The 17,444-nt window shown below is 44.4% G+C and overlaps 1 protein-coding gene across 6 annotated transcripts in view; it reads left to right on the top strand.

The window, feature by feature from the left end:
- Nucleotides 1-17,444, top strand: part of LOC129862908 (la-related protein 1-like) — a 94,595-nt gene that overhangs the window by 27,714 nt on the left and 49,437 nt on the right. For 5 of the 6 annotated variants that reach the window (XM_055935001.1, XM_055935003.1, XM_055935002.1 and 2 more), the window contains exons 2-5: nucleotides 689-759; nucleotides 3,833-3,898; nucleotides 6,878-6,958; nucleotides 9,301-9,475. In XM_055935001.1, the coding sequence (XP_055790976.1) occupies nucleotides 689-759; nucleotides 3,833-3,898; nucleotides 6,878-6,958; nucleotides 9,301-9,475 (393 nt within the window). The remainder of the gene's footprint in view (nucleotides 1-688; nucleotides 760-3,832; nucleotides 3,899-6,877; nucleotides 6,959-9,300; nucleotides 9,476-17,444) is intronic. The other variant, XM_055935004.1, reaches the window with a different exon arrangement.

The raw sequence follows: 17,444 nt of genomic DNA, 5'->3' as shown, positions 1-17,444 counted from the left end.
AGGCATAGCCTATAGGCCTGGTCATTTTTTTGTTGTTGTACATCTTTTATGTATTTATTCGGGTTCACAGTGCGGACAGAACCGAGGTCCCTGTACCTAACGGTTCGGTACGAGTTACACCCCTAGTGAACGGTCAAGTGCAGTCAGTTCGCCACCAGTCCCAGTTCAACGTAGCACAGTTAACACTAGCTCAGAACTTGTGCAGTTTCACAGGGCACATATACTTCAGACAGTCCCATGCCATTGCTTAGGCCCATATAAGGAGTTGACTGTGGAATGAGTCCCAAATGGCACCATACTCCCTATATGGTGCACTACGTTTGACCAACGCCCTAATGGAGGACTGAGGTTTATCAGCTACTTACCGTGCTCATGAATGAAAAATGAGATAGATGCAACAAACAGCTGAGATGTACGTTAATGTTGCGTTTGTGCACAAAATAAGTATTAAAGTATTAAGTATATTAAAATATGAAAAGGTAGTGCATTACATTGGGTATGGGGTGCCATTTGGGACACCGCTGTGCGATCCTCACGGAAAGCCCCTCACGGACCCAATAACATATTCATATTTGTTCTGCTAGTGGAACTGAAAGGAGACAAATGTGATTACATGGTTCCATGACTGTAGTTTTTGTTGATGCCTGTAGCAGACTGTTGATGTCCACTCTATTTCTTGTTTCCACAGAGCCGCCACCCACAACAGGCCCAGCCAAGGTGGTGAAGGCCCCAAACCCCCGGCCTCGGAGAGGAGAAAGGGTAACGTTCTCCTCCTATTGGCCAAAATTGTGTGTGAAGTGTGTGCCTGTGTGTGTGTGTGTACACCTGAAAGCTATGCTTAGAAACAGTCCATGCTTCCTGGTATGCAAGGGGTAGTACATGGGGAGTCTATCAGATAAGGTGTATAAACACTCTAAAGCAGTGGTTCCCAAACTATGGGGTGTTTATTTTTAAAGGAACTCAGTCCTGCTTTAAATGTACTCTTGAAAGTTGTAGTAGAATGCACAAGGTGCATTTTGGAAATTGGGCAGTGCATCATCAGTTCCTCTTGTCATGTTAGTCACTGTAGACCTAGCATGCTGAACGCTCACGCTCATGTTGATTTTGTCCACCCACACCAGACGCCATCAGGACACGCAGGTTGAAATATCAAAACTCTGAACCAACTATATTCATTTGTGGACTGGTCGAAAAGCATGAAACATATATGGCAATTTAGCTAGCTAGCTTGCTGTTGCTAGCTCATTTGTCCTGGGATATAAACATTGGGTTGTTATTTTACCTGAAATGCACAAGGTCCTCTACTCCGACAGTTAATCCACAGATAAAAGGGTAAACCGAGTTAGTTTCTAGTAATCTCTCCTCCTTCAGGCTTCTTCTTTGGACTTTATATGGCGGTTGGCAACCAACTTTAAGGTGCATTACCACAACCGACTGGAGTGGAGTGTGGACCTCAGTTCATCTTTCAATCACCCTTGTGGGTATATGCTCCTAAAAACCAATGAGGAGATAGGAGAGGCAGTACTTGCCTCTCGCATCTAAAATAGAACATGGCTGGCTTCACAACGTGCACGAGCAGTGTGGGTGCAATGATTTGAATAACATGTATGTGTACATTTATTTTGCAACTTTCGCTCACGTGACTCGGGCAGTGTGGTCAGCATGTTTGAGAGATATTTATAACTTGTCAGAAATGTCCAGATCAACTAGCCCACGTCAGCTAATGTATTTTTTATTTTTATGATTTTTTTTGCCCGTAGATGTTGTAATTTTGTCACTCATGTCACATTAGACATGGCAAAATGTATTCAATTGCAAGAAAATTTGCTTTAAAACTGCAACATTTTCTTTGCTCCATGACAAAATGTGTAGAATTGCAGGAAATAATCTTTAAACCTGCAAAATTCTCTCCACCAACAAGAGGGGTGTGAACAGTTTGTGTCATGAACAGTGCTTGTGCCAATGGAAATAGATATGGTACGGGATGTTCCCCAATGCTGGAAGGGCCCCCCCCCCGAGTGACTAAGTTTGGGAACCCCTGTCTTCAACCTTTTCTTGCCCAAAGACCACTTCCCAGGCAAACCGGCGACCAAGGGACCCCTATCATACGTTAGCAAAAAAGAAATGGTCACTTGTCTTATCATCAAGTGAATATGTGAACTCTTGACAGCCTATTTTATTTAACCATTAACCAGGTAAGACCCATTGAGGTTAAACACCTCTTTTGTGAGGGCAACCTATTAGCTGGAAAGGTACCTCCAAACACATTTTCGCCATTATACAATGCATTCTAAAAGTATTCAGACCCCTTGACTTTTTCCACATTTTGTTACGTTACAGCAGAAATCCTCATCAATCTACACACAATACCTTATAATGACAAAGCAAAAACAGGTTTAGACATTTTTGCAAATGTATTCAAAATAAAAAACATTATTTACATAGGTACTCAGAACCTTTGCTATTAGTCTCGAAATTGAGCTCCGGTGCATCCTGTTTCCATTGATCATCCTTGAGATGTTTTTACAACTTGATTGGAGTCCACCTGTGGTAAATTAAATTGATTGGACATGATTTGGAAAGGCGCACACCTGTCTAAATAAGGTCCCACAGTTGACCGTGCATGTCAGCAAAAACCAAGCCATGAGGTCGAAGGAATTGTCCGTAGATCTCCGAGACGGGATTGTGTTGAAGCACGGATCTGGGGAAGGGTATCAACATTGTTTTGCAGCATTGTCCCCAAGAACAACGTGGCCTCCATTATTCTTAAATGGAAGAAGCTTGGCACCACCAAGGCTCTTCCTAGAGCTGGCTGCCCAGCCAAACTGAGCACATGACCGCCTGCTTGGAGTTTGCCAAAAGGCACCTAAATGACTCTCAGACCATGAGAAACAAGATTCTCTGGTCTGATGAAACCAAGATGCCAAGCGTCACGTCTGGAGGAAACCAGGCACTATCCCTACGGTGAAGCATGGTGGTGGCAGCATCATGCGGTGGGGATGCTTTTCAGCGGCAGGGACTGGGAGACTAGTCAGGATCGGGGGAAAGATGAACAGAGCAAAGTACAGAGATCCTTGATGAAAACCTGCTTCAGAGCGCTCAGGACCTCAGACTGGGGCAAAGGTTCACCTTCCAACAGGACAACGACCCTGAGCACACAGCCAAGACAAAGCAGGAGTGGCTTTGGGACAAGTTTCTGAATGTCCTTGAGTGGCCCAGCCAGAGCCCGGACTTGAACCCGATCGAACATCTCTGGAAAAACCAGAAAATAGCTGTGCGGCAACGCTCCCCATCCAACCTGACAGAACTTGAGAGGATCTGCAGAGAAGAATGAGTGGAACTCTCCAAATACAGGTGTGCCAAGCTTGTAGCATCATATCCAAGAAGACTCAAGGCTGTAATTGCCGCCATAGGTGCTTCAATAAAGTACCGAGTAAAGGGTCTGAATATTTCCATTTTAAAAATTTCTAAAAACCTGTTTTTGCTTTGTCATTATGGGCATTGTGTGTAGATTTAGGATATTTTTTTTTGTTTTACATCACAAAATGTGGAAGAGTCAAAGGTTCTGAATACTTTCCCGAATGCACTGTAATTTGTTTTTGATTTTTATGTTGTAAATGAGGATTGTTTGTATTGGGCCACACCTTGTTGATATGGTGAAGCTTTAATGTGATGAGCATAAAGACATGTTTGCATTCCAAATGGCACCCTATTTCCTATATACGGCACCCTATGGGTCCTAGTCAAAAGTAGTGCACTATGTATGGAATAAGGTGCCATTTGTGACAGGAGTGCTGAAGAGTCTGTTAAATTCCCTTGACATTCTTTTTAGGTTGGAGATTTTGGTGATGCTATGAAGTGGCCAACCCCAGGGGAGATTGCAACTAAAGAAACACAGGTAAGTCAGTGCCCGGAGGTAATACTACTGACACACACACCACCATCCCCCCAGTGGCCAGTTGAGTAGGGCACAGTCCTGTTTGCAGTGGTAGCGAACACACAGCTCTTGTTTATGCAGAAGTCCCTTCATGACCTCTGCAGGCTTAACCAGTCCCCCTCACTTATCAATTAATAATACCTCTTTGAACAGGAGACTTTTTCTAGTGTCTCATTAGTAGGAAAACAACAGTGTGTGCAGGCCAGGCGGGGGTGTTTGACGAACAACACAGAGTGGAGTCATAATGAGATGTAAATAAAGTTGGCTCTCTTTTCCCCTCTGTTCATGACACCGATCTGGGTGTAATTGTAGTGTGCGCAGACGAGAGACTCAACTTCCTCTTTGTCTTTGAGGTCTTTCTGCTTAGCCTTAGTTAGCACACGGTATATCTACTTTAGATAGGAGTGTTAGTTTAGGTCCCAAAAGGCACCCTATTCCCTACACGGTGTGAGAAAATTCTTCGCTACGGCCCTGCAGGTAGACAAATCGCCCTCCCTCCATCTGAGGGGGAATAACCCTACCTGAGATCATCTTGAGAGTCCAAACATGAGCGCCAAGGCTCAGCACTGTAGACTTAAATACACACCTGAGACGGGTATAGGGACTCAAAAGCCCAACTCGGCTCTATGGCCTCTCTCTGCATCTAGCAGTGCACTTGATGCATCCATCCCGTCCTCCATTTTCCGAGGCGATGGGTCGGTTGGTCCCACGGACAGAACACTTCATTTGTGGCCTCTTACAGTAGCATAATCCCGCAGGCTATTTCTGATGGCGGGGATTTGGGTGATTGTAACTGTCAGAGCGAATTTAAATGTAATTATTTTTTTTTTTTGACGAGGTGAGGAGGGGCTGCTGCCTACGTTCTGCCAAGCGAGCACAGACCTGAGATGTAGGTTTCGGCCAGGAATAACCAGGCCTGAGGAGATGTAGGTTTCGGCCGGGGATAACCAGGCCTGAGGAGATGTAGGTTTCGGCCGGGGATAACCAGGCCTGAGGAGGTGTAGGTTTCGGCCGGGGATAACCAGGCCTGAGGAGATGTAGGTTTCGGCCGGGGATAACCAGGCCTGAGGAGGTGTAGGCCGGGGATAACCAGGCCTGTGTAGGTTTCGGCCGGGGATAACCAGGCCTGTGTAGGTTTCGGCCGGGGATAACCAGGCCTGTGTAGGTTTCGGCCGGGGATAACCAGGCCTGTGTAGGTTTCGGCCGGGGATAACCAGGCCTGTGTAGGTTTCGGCCGGGGATAACCAGGCCTGTGTAGGTTTCGGCCGGGGATAACCAGGCCTGTGTAGGTTTCGGCCGGGGATAACCAGGCCTGTGTAGGTTTCGGCCGGGGATAACCAGGCCTGTGTAGGTTTCGGCCGGGGATAACCAGGCCTGTGTAGGTTTCGGCCGGGGATAACCAGGCCTGTGTAGGTTTCGGCCGGGGATAACCAGGCCTGTGTAGGTTTCGGCCGGGGATAACCAGGCCTGTGTAGGTTTCGGCCGGGGATAACCAGGCCTGTGTAGGTTTCGGCCGGGGATAACCAGGCCTGTGTAGGTTTCGGCCGGGGATAACCAGGCCTGTGTAGGTTTCGGCCGGGGATAACCAGGCCTGTGTAGGTTTCGGCCGGGGATAACCAGGCCTGTGTAGGTTTCGGCCGGGGATAACCAGGCCTGTGTAGGTTTCGGCCGGGGATAACCAGGCCTGTGTAGGTTTCGGCCGGGGATAACCAGGCCTGTGTAGGTTTCGGCCGGGGATAACCAGGCCTGTGTAGGTTTCGGCCGGGGATAACCAGGCCTGTGTAGGTTTCGGCCGGGGATAACCAGGCCTGTGTAGGTTTCGGCCGGGGATAACCAGGCCTGTGTAGGTTTCGGCCGGGGATAACCAGGCCTGTGTAGGTTTCGGCCGGGGATAACCAGGCCTGTGTAGGTTTCGGCCGGGGATAACCAGGCCTGTGTAGGTTTCGGCCGGGGATAACCAGGCCTGTGTAGGTTTCGGCCGGGGATAACCAGGCCTGTGTAGGTTTCGGCCGGGGATAACCAGGCCTGTGTAGGTTTCGGCCGGGGATAACCAGGCCTGTGTAGGTTTCGGCCGGGGATAACCAGGCCTGTGTAGGTTTCGGCCGGGGATAACCAGGCCCGAGGAGGTGTAGGTGTCGGCCGGGGATAACCAGGCCCGAGGAGGTGTAGGTGTCGGCCGGGGATAACCAGGCCCGAGGAGGTGTAGGTTTCGGCCGGGGATAACCAGGCCTGGACTGGTCCCTATAAGAGGGATGTCCTTTTAGGGATCCCCACAATAAGTCCCACTGCCACCCCCGGACCTCTCCTGCTATTCCGGGAGCTGTCGCCAACCAAACTTTTCAAGCACAACTAAATCAGTCAGTTACTCGACAATGTTGTAACTGAGAATTTGGTATTGACAGTTTTTTACTTTCCGTTTTTAAAATAGGTTGCTGTTTTTCCCCAGAAAGGTACTAGGACTGTGAAGGTGTTGGTTAAATGTTGTTTTCGTAGTGTTTAGCTTTGTGAATGTAGTTTACTGTGTCCCTGGTGTTATGAGTGGAGGGCCTGAGTTTGGGTGCCACACCTCAACTATCACAACAAAACTGATCTTCTTTAGAATCTTCTGAGTATCCTTCCTGTCCACAGAATGAAAATGGTGTTTAAAATCCTGCCCAGTGAATGACAGCAAATTCTGTAGAATGATTCAGAGCACATTTCGTAAACACTTTTTCGCCACCAACACAATCTCATAACAATGACTGATTCCATACCTTTTTCAATACACACTCCCATTACAAGGTATTGAACACACACGTCATCATCATCATATGTCATTGTCGTGTGTGTGTGTGCCATTGTTGAAATGGCAAACATTTTATTTTCCTTCATGACGCAATCCTGTGATTGTGATTGCGCCCTTTTGTCCTAAAAAGCCTCCCTTCTGTCCCATCTGCTCAGATGGAGGTTGTGAATCGGACTGTGTCCTGCCCCATGCCCGTCAGGCAGGTCAGAGAAGTGGGCTCCACACGGAGATCCCCAGTAAGTTCACCCTCCACAGGGACCCGGAGCAGCCTGGACTTGGAGTTTCCGGCCTCCTGGCTCCATATAACCTGAATGAAAACACAGGATACTTACTCAGCAGGAGTTTAGTGGTATGGCCTGTTCCCTGGAGTGATGTTAACCAATCCTAAAGTTTGCTGGGGAATTAATAATAATATGGGGAGACTGTTGCATAGACTCTGACTAAGCCTACTCCTGGGTCGAACTACCAATCAATGGTGACTCTCACCATGAACATGATTTAGTCAAGTAGTAGTTGTTGTCATGTGGGACTCTGCAACCAGCTGTCTGTGGCTGTCCAGCAGGAGCATAATGGTGGAAGGGCCTGCTGCTGGGGTGATATTGGCTTTTATATTAGGTGTTCGCTCCTCAATGGCCGTTAACTTCCTATCTAGGCTATTGGTTTTCCGGTAATTACTCATTTGTGCTTAATGTGAACAGCTATTCTGGATCCAGTTCAAATGCAGGAAGTGTACAGCTCATCGTCTATTTGAGTGTGAGTGTGTGGGTTTGTATAGCGATTTAGTTTTCCATCGCATTTGAATGGATGTCCAAGAAAGACCCTAGTGCAGTGCGTCGTTAGGGCTGTCCTTGCTAAATAGTTATTTTTTTTTTACAAGTATTATTTTTTTTTTTTTTAACATCCCACCGCATATTTAAGTGATCGCAGTAAAAGTGTGTGAAGCTAGAAAATGACTAACCCCTTCAAAAAGTGCCCTAGTAGAGGAGTTATCTAGATGAGTGGAAGTGTTAGCTGAGGGAGTGAGCTCAAACATCAAGTGAACTGAACTTGCATTTGATTTGACCAAGTCACACGCTGCACGACGAGCAAAAAATGATTGTACACACAGGATCTGCAACTGTCTGTAGGCAGCTCTCTGTGTGTGCATCCTGCCTGGATCTTATCCACTTCATACCACCAATGACTTCAATGATGAACCCTATGGGCCCTGGTCAAAACGAGTGCATTATATAGGGGATAGGGTGTTATTTGGAGCACAGCCTTTAATTAAATAGTCTGGCCATCTATATGGCCCATGTCACTCACCAGTCACTAGTCTTAACCCCCGGACTGGTTGTGTCCATGAGTGACAGCAATAATGAATAGAATGGCATTTCTGTGCTTAGTTGGTTTCCTTTCCCATGCACAATTGAGATGCACCTTAAGAGCACCACAGTGGGAATCCTAACTTCCACCTCTGTCAGATTTTCACTTGGTCTCCCTTTGACATCAAAGCATGACAAAGTGAAAATTTGACTTAAATGAAAGTTAGGATTTGCCCCAAATGATGATGGCTTATGTGCAACTCCAGTAGCCAGGTCAGTCTCACCCGAGTGCACTGTAGGTCAGTCTCACCCGAGTGCACTGTAGGTCAGTCTCACCCGAGTGCACTGTAGGTCAGTCTCACCCGAGTGCACTGTAGGTCAGTCTCACCCGAGTGCACTGTAGGTCAGTCTCACCCGAGTGCACTGTAGGTCAGTCTCACCCGAGTGCACTGTAGGTCAGTCTCACCCGAGTGCACTGTAGGTCAGTCTCACCCGAGTGCACTGTAGGTCAGTCTCACCCGAGTGCACTGTAGGTCAGTCTCACCCGAGTGCACTGTAGGTCAGTCTCACCCGAGTGCACTGTAGGTCAGTCTCACCCGAGTGCACTGTAGGTCAGTCTCACCCGAGTGCACTGTAGGTCCGTCTCACCCGAGTGCACTGTAGGTCCGTCTCACCCGAGTGCACTGTAGGTCCGTCTCACCCGAGTGCACTGTAGGTCCGTCTCACCCGAGTGCACTGTAGGTCCGTCTCACCCGAGTGCACTGTAGGTCCGTCTCACCCGAGTGCACTGTAGGTCCGTCTCACCCGAGTGCACTGTAGGTCCGTCTCACCCGAGTGCACTGTAGGTCCGTCTCACCCGAGTGCACTGTAGGTCCGTCTCACCCGAGTGCACTGTAGGTCCGTCTCACCCGAGTGCACTGTAGGTCCGTCTCACCCGAGTGCACTGTAGGTCCGTCTCACCCGAGTGCACTGTAGGTCCGTCTCACCCGAGTGCACTGTAGGTCCGTCTCACCCGAGTGCACTGTCGGTCCGTCTCACCCGAGTGCACTGTCGCTCCGTCTCACCCGAGTGCACTGTCGGTGAGTGTGACCATTGATCAGCAGCCTTAGTGTTAGTACCATATTCCCTATTTAGCACATTACTTTTGACCAGTGCCCATATAAAGAATATGGTGCCAATATGGTGCCACACTAAGTGATCCTCCTAAACCTGGGTGGTAAACCTGCTGTGATAGTGTACCCTGTGTTAACTAACCTACCCCCCCCCCCCCCCAGGCCCCCAAGAAGCCTGTGGTGAAGAAAGAGTTGAAGGAGAAGCGCGACACCAACGACGAGAGCAAGGAGAACCAGAATGCGAAGTCGGACGACTCTGGAGAGGAGAAGAACGGCGACGAGGACTCTCAGAAGAACAGCGACGAAGACTCTCAGAAGAACGGACAGAAGAAGAAAGGTGCGTTCCTTTACTTGGATTGACCTTTTCTTTTTATCTTTTTAATGACAAAGTGTGAAATAACGGCACTTTCCTACAAGTGACTCGTTTCAGGAAACTATGTCCCATGTCACTACTTCACAGGAGAGCCAATTAAATGTAAACTTTTCTTTTTTTTAATCAAAATGCGTTTTTTGCCAGAGGCCTTCTGGAACATGTGCCTTAACCTCTCTTGGGCACGTGAGACGGTAGCGTCCCACCTCTTCAACAGCCAGTGAAACTGCTGGGCGCCAAATTCAAATACAGAAATACTCATTATAAAAATTCAGAAAACAAAACATATTTTACATTAGGTTTAAAGATGAACTGCTTGTGAATCCAACCACGGTGTCAGATTGAAAAAATGCTTTACGGCGAAAGCATACCTTACGATTATTTGAGAACATAGCCCACTAGACAAATCATTACAAACAGTAGCCAGCCAGGTAGAACAGTTACACAATTTAGAAATAGAGATAAAATTAATCCCTTCATTTACTCAAATGTTGCTGTTCGATAAAGTCTCTTTATACCCCAAAACCTCCGTTTTATTCGTGCGTTTTCTTCAGTAATCCACAGGCTCAAACGCAGTCAAAACAGGAAGACAAAAAAATCCAAATTGTATCTGTAAAGTTCATAAAAACATGTCAAACAATGTTTATATTCAAACCTCAGGTTGTTTTTTTTTGTTTTTGCCTCAATAATCGATAATATTTCAACTGGACAATAACGTTGTCAATTTAAAAGGTAAACAAGAAACGCACTCTCTCGGTCTGGCACAGGAAAAAGCTCTGTGACACGGCAGGGTCCACTCATTCAGACTGCTCTTACTTCTTCATTTTTCAGAATACAAGCCTGAAACAATTTCTGAAGACTGTTGTCATCTAGTGGAAGGCATAGAACCTGCAATTTGAGTCCTAAGTCAATGGATACTGTATTGGCATTGAAAAGAAAACTACAAAACCAACAAAAAAAACTTATTTCCTGAATGGATTTCTCTCAGGTTTTTGCCTGCCAAATCAATTATGTTATACTCAGACACTATGTTAACAGTTTTGGAAACTGTAGAGGGTTTTCTATCCAAATCTACCAGTTATATGCATATCATATATTCTGGGCCTGAGAAGCAGGCAGTTTAATTTGGGCATGCATTTCATCCAAAATTCCGAATGCTGCCCCCTACCCTAGAGAAGTTAATAACAAACTTGTATGCCATCTGTAAATACGAATAAAATGGTTAAATTACGAGCGTAGTTGGTTTAGCCACGGAAAAAGACAGGAACCTTCCTGATAATGGATGGGCTGGAAATGCCGAGAGATGGATTGGTCTGCCATGTTGCATGCTTCTGTCTATAATGAGCTGAATTGTATGTTTAGGTAATCCTTTCTAACGCAGGTTTTTTTTGGAAGATGGCTCTCCACTTTCTGGAGGACAGAGTATTGAAATCATTGGAATGCCCGGTGGAAGCAGAGTATGATGGCTAAGGAGTTGGAGAAAATTCAGGCATTTGGTTGTGAATGCTGAGTGAGTCGAAAAGAGATCACAGAAGGCTATTGTAAAACACCTGTCCCTGGATTGCATCTTCAAATTTAGGGCAACCATGGTATCTGTGACAGAGGGAGAAGCGTTCATCCATGTATACAGATAAGAGAGTCTAGCGAGCTACATTTTCAGATATTGTACATATCTAATTTTATCAGGAAGTTGTTTTCATTGCAGGTTAAAGCGTAGTTAGCTAGCTAGGTAATATTGGCTGCCTCGCTAGCTAACCTTACGTGTATGATCTGAAGTCAATGCAAATGTGATCGATAATCTAATCAATCACTTCATGAGAGCCCATCAGCTAATGTTGCATTTTTCCGCAATTGCATAAGAAAACAGAGGGATGGCCTCTATTAAAAATAGTATGATCCCTTCAGCTTTCTATAGGCTAGGCTATATTTAATTCTAAACTTTCCTGATATTAAGCACATTGCTTACCTTTACAACAGGAGTATAGCCTACCTGGCTGGCATGAAAAGGACCACAGGAAAAGCCTCCTCCATTTGCTATTTAAGTGCATAGATTATGTATTTTTGCCCCTGTATCGAGACCAGTGCATGATAATTTCACACATATTATTTAGTATATGTGAAGACAAGATTAAATCAAGAACAGTCTGATGTGACAATATTAGCCTGTCACTTGTGAATTATATATCACTTGTGAATGATGCCCAGCATAAGGTAAAGAACAGGCACACACTGCATGTAGCCTAGCCTATATGTTTTAATAAGGTTTGTATCACAACTAAACTCAGCAAAAAAAGAAATGTCCTCTCACTGTCAACTTCGTTTATTTTCAGCAAACTTGTGTAAATATTACATGAACGTCACAAGGTTCAACAACTGAGACATGAACTGAACAAGTTCCACAGGCATGTGACTAACAGAAATTGAATAATGTGTTCGTGAACAAAGGGGGGGTCCAAATCTAAAGTAACAGTCAGTATCATGTGGCCACCAGCTGCATTAAGTACTGCAGTGCATCTCCTCATGGACTGCACCAGATTTACCAGTTCTTGCTGTTAGATGTTTTTAATTTCACCTTTTATTTAACCAGGTAGGCTAGTTGAGAACAAGTTCTCATTTACAGCTGCGACCAGGCCAAGATAAATCAAAGCAGTGCGACAAACAACTACTTAGTTACACATGGACTAAACAACCGTACAGTCAATAACACAATAGAAAAAAAAGAAAGTCTATATACAGTGTGTGCAAGTGTCCATCGAGTTTTTACTCTGACCTTTAGAACCTAACACTGCGTAGGCGATTTGTTCTTCCAGGACAAATGTTTTACATTTAAAAAAAAAAAAAAAAAAAGATATTCATTAATGATTTATAACAGGGACGAAGACCCACGGGCAATTTTTTGCTTTTCAATAAAACCTTTTTATGTTGGTGTAAAAAACATTCTACTTTATTTTATTACAACTTTATTACTTTTCTGTTAAGATGAATTCAAATCATCTAAAATGTGATTCTGAGCACCGTGGATGGAATCCCTAATGTGTTACGGGAAATTTAAATCTTTCTGGTGCAACGTTTTTTAACAGAAACCCTGGTGTGTGTGTGTCAGTCACCAGATCTCAGCCAAATTGAACACTTAAGGGATATTCTGGAGCGGCACCTGAGACGGCGTTTTCCACCACCATCAAAAACACATTTATAGAATTTCTCATGGAAGAATGGCATCGCATCCCTCCAATATAGTTACAGAAACTTGTAGAATCTATGCCAAGGCGCATTGAAGCTGTTCGGGCGGCTTGTGGTGGCCAACGCCCTAGTAAGACACTATGTTGGTGTTTCCTTTATTTTGGCAGCTACCTGTAAATCCCCTATGGCAGGGGTGTCAAACTCATTCCACGGAGGGCCTAGTGTCTGCAGGTTTTTGGTTTTTCCTTTCAATAAAGCCCTAGACAACCAGGTGTGGGGAGTTCCTAACTAATTAGTGATGTTAATTCATCAATCAAGTACAAGGGAGGAGCGAAAACCCGCAGACACTCGGCCCTCCGTGGAATGAGTTTGACACCTGTGCCCTATGGGCACAGGTCAAAAGTAGTGCACTATATAGGGCACATGCTGCCATAAGAGGTCAGGTTGGCGATGGGAGATATCACTCACCTCTGAGGTCGTTCTTCCTGTTGGGGGGCACCCTGGGCACCTCGTTCTGACGGGTGTTGTTCCTTGAGGCTGAGCGCTCTCTGGACCCCTCAGACTTCATCTCGATCATCTGCTGCACCGCACCCACTTATGCTTGTTTCCTTCACACACACACATACACACACACACACACACACACACACACACACACACACCATGCATTTGTGGTCGCTTTTGATAATGGTGTCTTCCCCTTAAAACCTCTCTGAACCACCCATCCCGGATCTGGGATCATTGTCATCAGAAACGCTGACTAGCCTAGCCTAGCGCCACAGGGATATAAAATAATTTCATGAAATCACAAGTCCAATAAAGCAAATGAAAGATAAACATCTTGTGAATCCAGCCAACATGTCCGATTTTTTTTTTTTCTTCTGTTTTACAGCGAAAACAGAACATATATTCTTTATTTATTTCACCTTTATTTAACCAGGTAGGCTAGTTGAGAACAAGTTCTCATTTGCAACTGCGACCTGGCCAAGATAAAGCATAGCAGTGTGAACAGACAACAACACAGAGTTACACATGGAGTAAACAATAAACAAGTCAATAACATAGTAGAAAAAAAAGAGAATCTATATACAATGTGTGCAAAAGGCATGAGGAGGTAGGCAATAAATAGGCCATAGGAGCGAATAATTACAATTTAGCAGATTAACACTGGAGTGATAAATCATCAGATGATGTTATGTTAGCTCACCACCATATCCAAACACACACCGCCATTTTTTCACAGCAAAGATGGCTTTCACAAATAGAGATAAAATTAATCACTAACCTTTGAACAACTTCATCAGATGACAGTCATATGACATCATGTTATACAATACATTTATGTTTTGTTCGATAATGTGCATATTTATAGCCAGAAATCGTGGTTTTACATTGGTGCCATGTTCAGAAATGGCTCCAAAATAGCGAGAGTATTTACAGATAGCCACGTGAAATACAGAAATACTCGTCATAAAACTTAGATAAAGATACATGTTTAACATATAATTAAAGATACACTGGTTCTTAATGCAACCGCTGTGTTAGATTTAAAAAATAACTTTAGTAAAAAGCACAGCATGCAATAATCTGAGACGGCGCTCAGCCATTCTCCGCGATGTTGGAGTCAACAGAAATACGAAATTACATCATAAATATTCCCTTTGATGATCCTTCATCAGAATGTATTGCCAGGAATCCTAGTTCCACAATAAATCTTTGTTTTGTTTTATAATGTCCATTACTTCTGTCGAATTAGCAACTTTGGCTAGCATGTGTAGTTCACGTGTCCATCCAAATTTACGCTAATGAACGAAAACTTCAAAAAGTGATATTACAAATCGAATAAACTGGTCAAACTCAGTCGAGAATCAATCTTCAGGATGTTTTTATCATATATATCCAATAACGTCCCAAACGGAGCATTTCTTCATATCTATATAACCGATAGCAAGGAAGGACAGCACATGCGCAGTGTGCGTGGCCAAGAACTGGCAATATGCCTGTCCTGTCACTCCAATGGCTCTCATCCGGTCCCACATCAAGCTAGACGCTTCATTCCATGTTCTACTGCCTGTTGACATCTAGTGGAAGGCGTATGAAGTGCATACAGATCCATAAATATAGGGGAATTGAATAGGCGAAGACTTTTACAGCGACCCATTTCAGAATTTTCACTTCCTGTTTGGAAGTTTAACTGCCATATGAGTTCTGTTTTACTCACAGATATAATTCAAACGGTTTTAGAAACTTCAGAGTGCTTTCTATCCAATAGTAATAATAATATGCATATCATATGATCTAGGACAGAGTACGAGGCCGTTCAATTTGGGCACCAATTCATCCAAAATTGAAAATGTCGCCCCCTAGTTCTAACAAGTTAATGGAACATTATAGCCTACTGCCGTGTGTGCATTGATGCGGTTATAATGTGAAGAAATTGCCTAATAGTTTATTTTAAGCTAAATGTTTTGATCTGTTGGATCAGCCTCATTGTGTAATTTTTTTTTAAATATATGTTAGTGGTTGTATTTATTTGGGATCAGTTGCATCCCACAACTGTCCCAGCCTGTTTTGAATACTTATTTCTCGCATAGAATAGGTCAACTTTTGTACAATGGGGGATAGCATATTGACAAGGCTAATGCTTTTGCTGTTCGTTAGGCCTACTCATCTTGTTGGCTGACGAAAAGTAAATGTGGACCGTTCTTCCAATATCTCCAATATGCCCCTCGGAATTGGATAAGGACGCGTGCAGATGCGTCCCCAAAGTGTCTGTCTTCAACGGTAGCCTGTGAGATAGACCCGATCACGTGATGGAGAGCCATGTGAGTGAGAGGTGTTTCGTAGCACTTGGGGTGAAGGGAACAACTGCCACTGGCTGCAAAAGTCATGGATTTTTTTAGGGTGCATTACGGCAGCAGAAAGGGGATGCCACTGGGAGTGCTTGTTCAATTGTGAATGAGAGACTGATGAAGTGTGTACAGCCTGCGCAAAAAACAAAGCAGAACTCATGCTTTTCAAGCAACTTTGTAAAAATCATTAGTTGCAGCATTACAATGTATTAAAAATCAAAACAATATAGCCCAACGTTTGTAGATCAACTAAAGTTACATTAACTCTAAATTTAAGCATATAGGAGTATCTATTACTTTAACCGCTCAACACAGAATACCCTTATGTGCGCACTCAATCAAATCATTTGGATAAAAGCTATTTTATTCAGCTTTGTTCAATTGTATTCTTCATACTGTAAAAAAATATCAAATAATGCCACAGAATTCTACGCAAATCTTGTCTGCTAAATTAATTAGTGTAGCCCACAGTCATATGGCATAGCCAGATCAGGACCTAACAAAAGGACAACAGAGTATGCTATTCTGCTGAAATAGACCACATTTTCTTCATATCATGTTTCTTTAATCCTGTCAAAAATAAATAATGGGTTTATTGTGAAGATGTAGGCTATATTACATGGATTTATTCACCTTTTAAAATGTAAATGTTCCAAAGGTCTGCATCAGTGGCTTGTAGGCTATGCGTGGGAGCCAGGAGATGCTAAGTGTTTGTTAATTAACGGTCAAGTACCGTGAGACCGACCAGTTATTTGCTTGACAATCACCGGCTGACACAATTTTGTGACCGCCACAGCCCAAGTAGTGACTACTACACTGAGCCTAACCCACACTCCTTTGAAACTTCAATGCACAGCGAGAGAATGAGTAGGAGGCCATGCAGGCAGGGAGATGTGTTGGCAGCAATAAAGGGTTGAAATTCCACCAGCCTGCCAGCAAGTGTTTTTTGACCTTCAGAATGAGACTTCCCATTCCTTTATCCAGCCCGCTCGCTCTTTTTCTCGCTCTCCTTCTCTTGCGCTCTCGCTCTTTTTTTCCTGTCGCGCTTTCTTTCTCCCTCTTTCTTTCTCCCTTTTCTCTCTCAATCTCTTTCGCTCCCTTTCTATCACTTTCTTTCTGGCTCTTTTGCTCTTTTTCCCTCCCTCTATTCACTCACTCTCGCTTTCTCTCTCTCGTTCTCACACTTTCTCTTGCTCTCTTTTTTTCTCTCGCTCTTTTTTTCTTCGCTTTCTTTCTTTCTCGCTCTTTCTTTCGCTTTCGCTCTCGATCTTTCTCTCTTGCGCCTGCTATCTCACTTTCTCGCTCGCTCTCTGTTTCGCTCTCGCTTTCTTTCTCTTGCTCTCGCATTCTCTGTCACTTTTCCTTGCTGGCTCTCGCTTTCACTCTTTCGCTATTTCTCTCTTGCTGTCTCGCTCTCTCTGCTAAGCATTCAAAATGTGCCGAGTACTTTTGGGTGTCAATTAAAATGTATGGAGTAAAAAAGTACGTAATTTTCTTTCGGGATGTAGTGAAGTTAAAGTATTTAGAAATATAGTAACGTGCAGATGCCCCAAAAAACAACTTCTAGTGCTTTAAACCTATGCACACACTCAACTAACAGACCACTGACACAGCCTCCTGGCCAGCATGGGGAACCACATATTAGGCTGAATAGCTTTTTGGGGTGGGTTTATATATCAACCAAGTAAAACGGGATGTGTTTCTTTTGGATGTTTTTTCTCACCTCTCAATTGGCTTAGAATTCCCATTCACAATCCCAGCCGTGTAACTTTTAAAAACTTGAATTGGTCTAGCACGATAAGTTACAGTGCAGCTTGTTCAGTGCTTCTCTGTCCATTTCCTTTACACACATCGACTAGTTTCATACTATCCCTACCAGCCTGCCTCCCAGCCTGCCTGCCTGC

The sequence above is a fragment of the Salvelinus fontinalis genome, chromosome 9, assembly GCF_029448725.1.
Source record: "Salvelinus fontinalis isolate EN_2023a chromosome 9, ASM2944872v1, whole genome shotgun sequence".
NCBI classification, from domain to species: domain Eukaryota; kingdom Metazoa; phylum Chordata; class Actinopteri; order Salmoniformes; family Salmonidae; genus Salvelinus; species Salvelinus fontinalis.
Note: the sequence above shows the minus strand (reverse complement) of the source record. Positions and strands in the feature narration are given on the sequence as shown.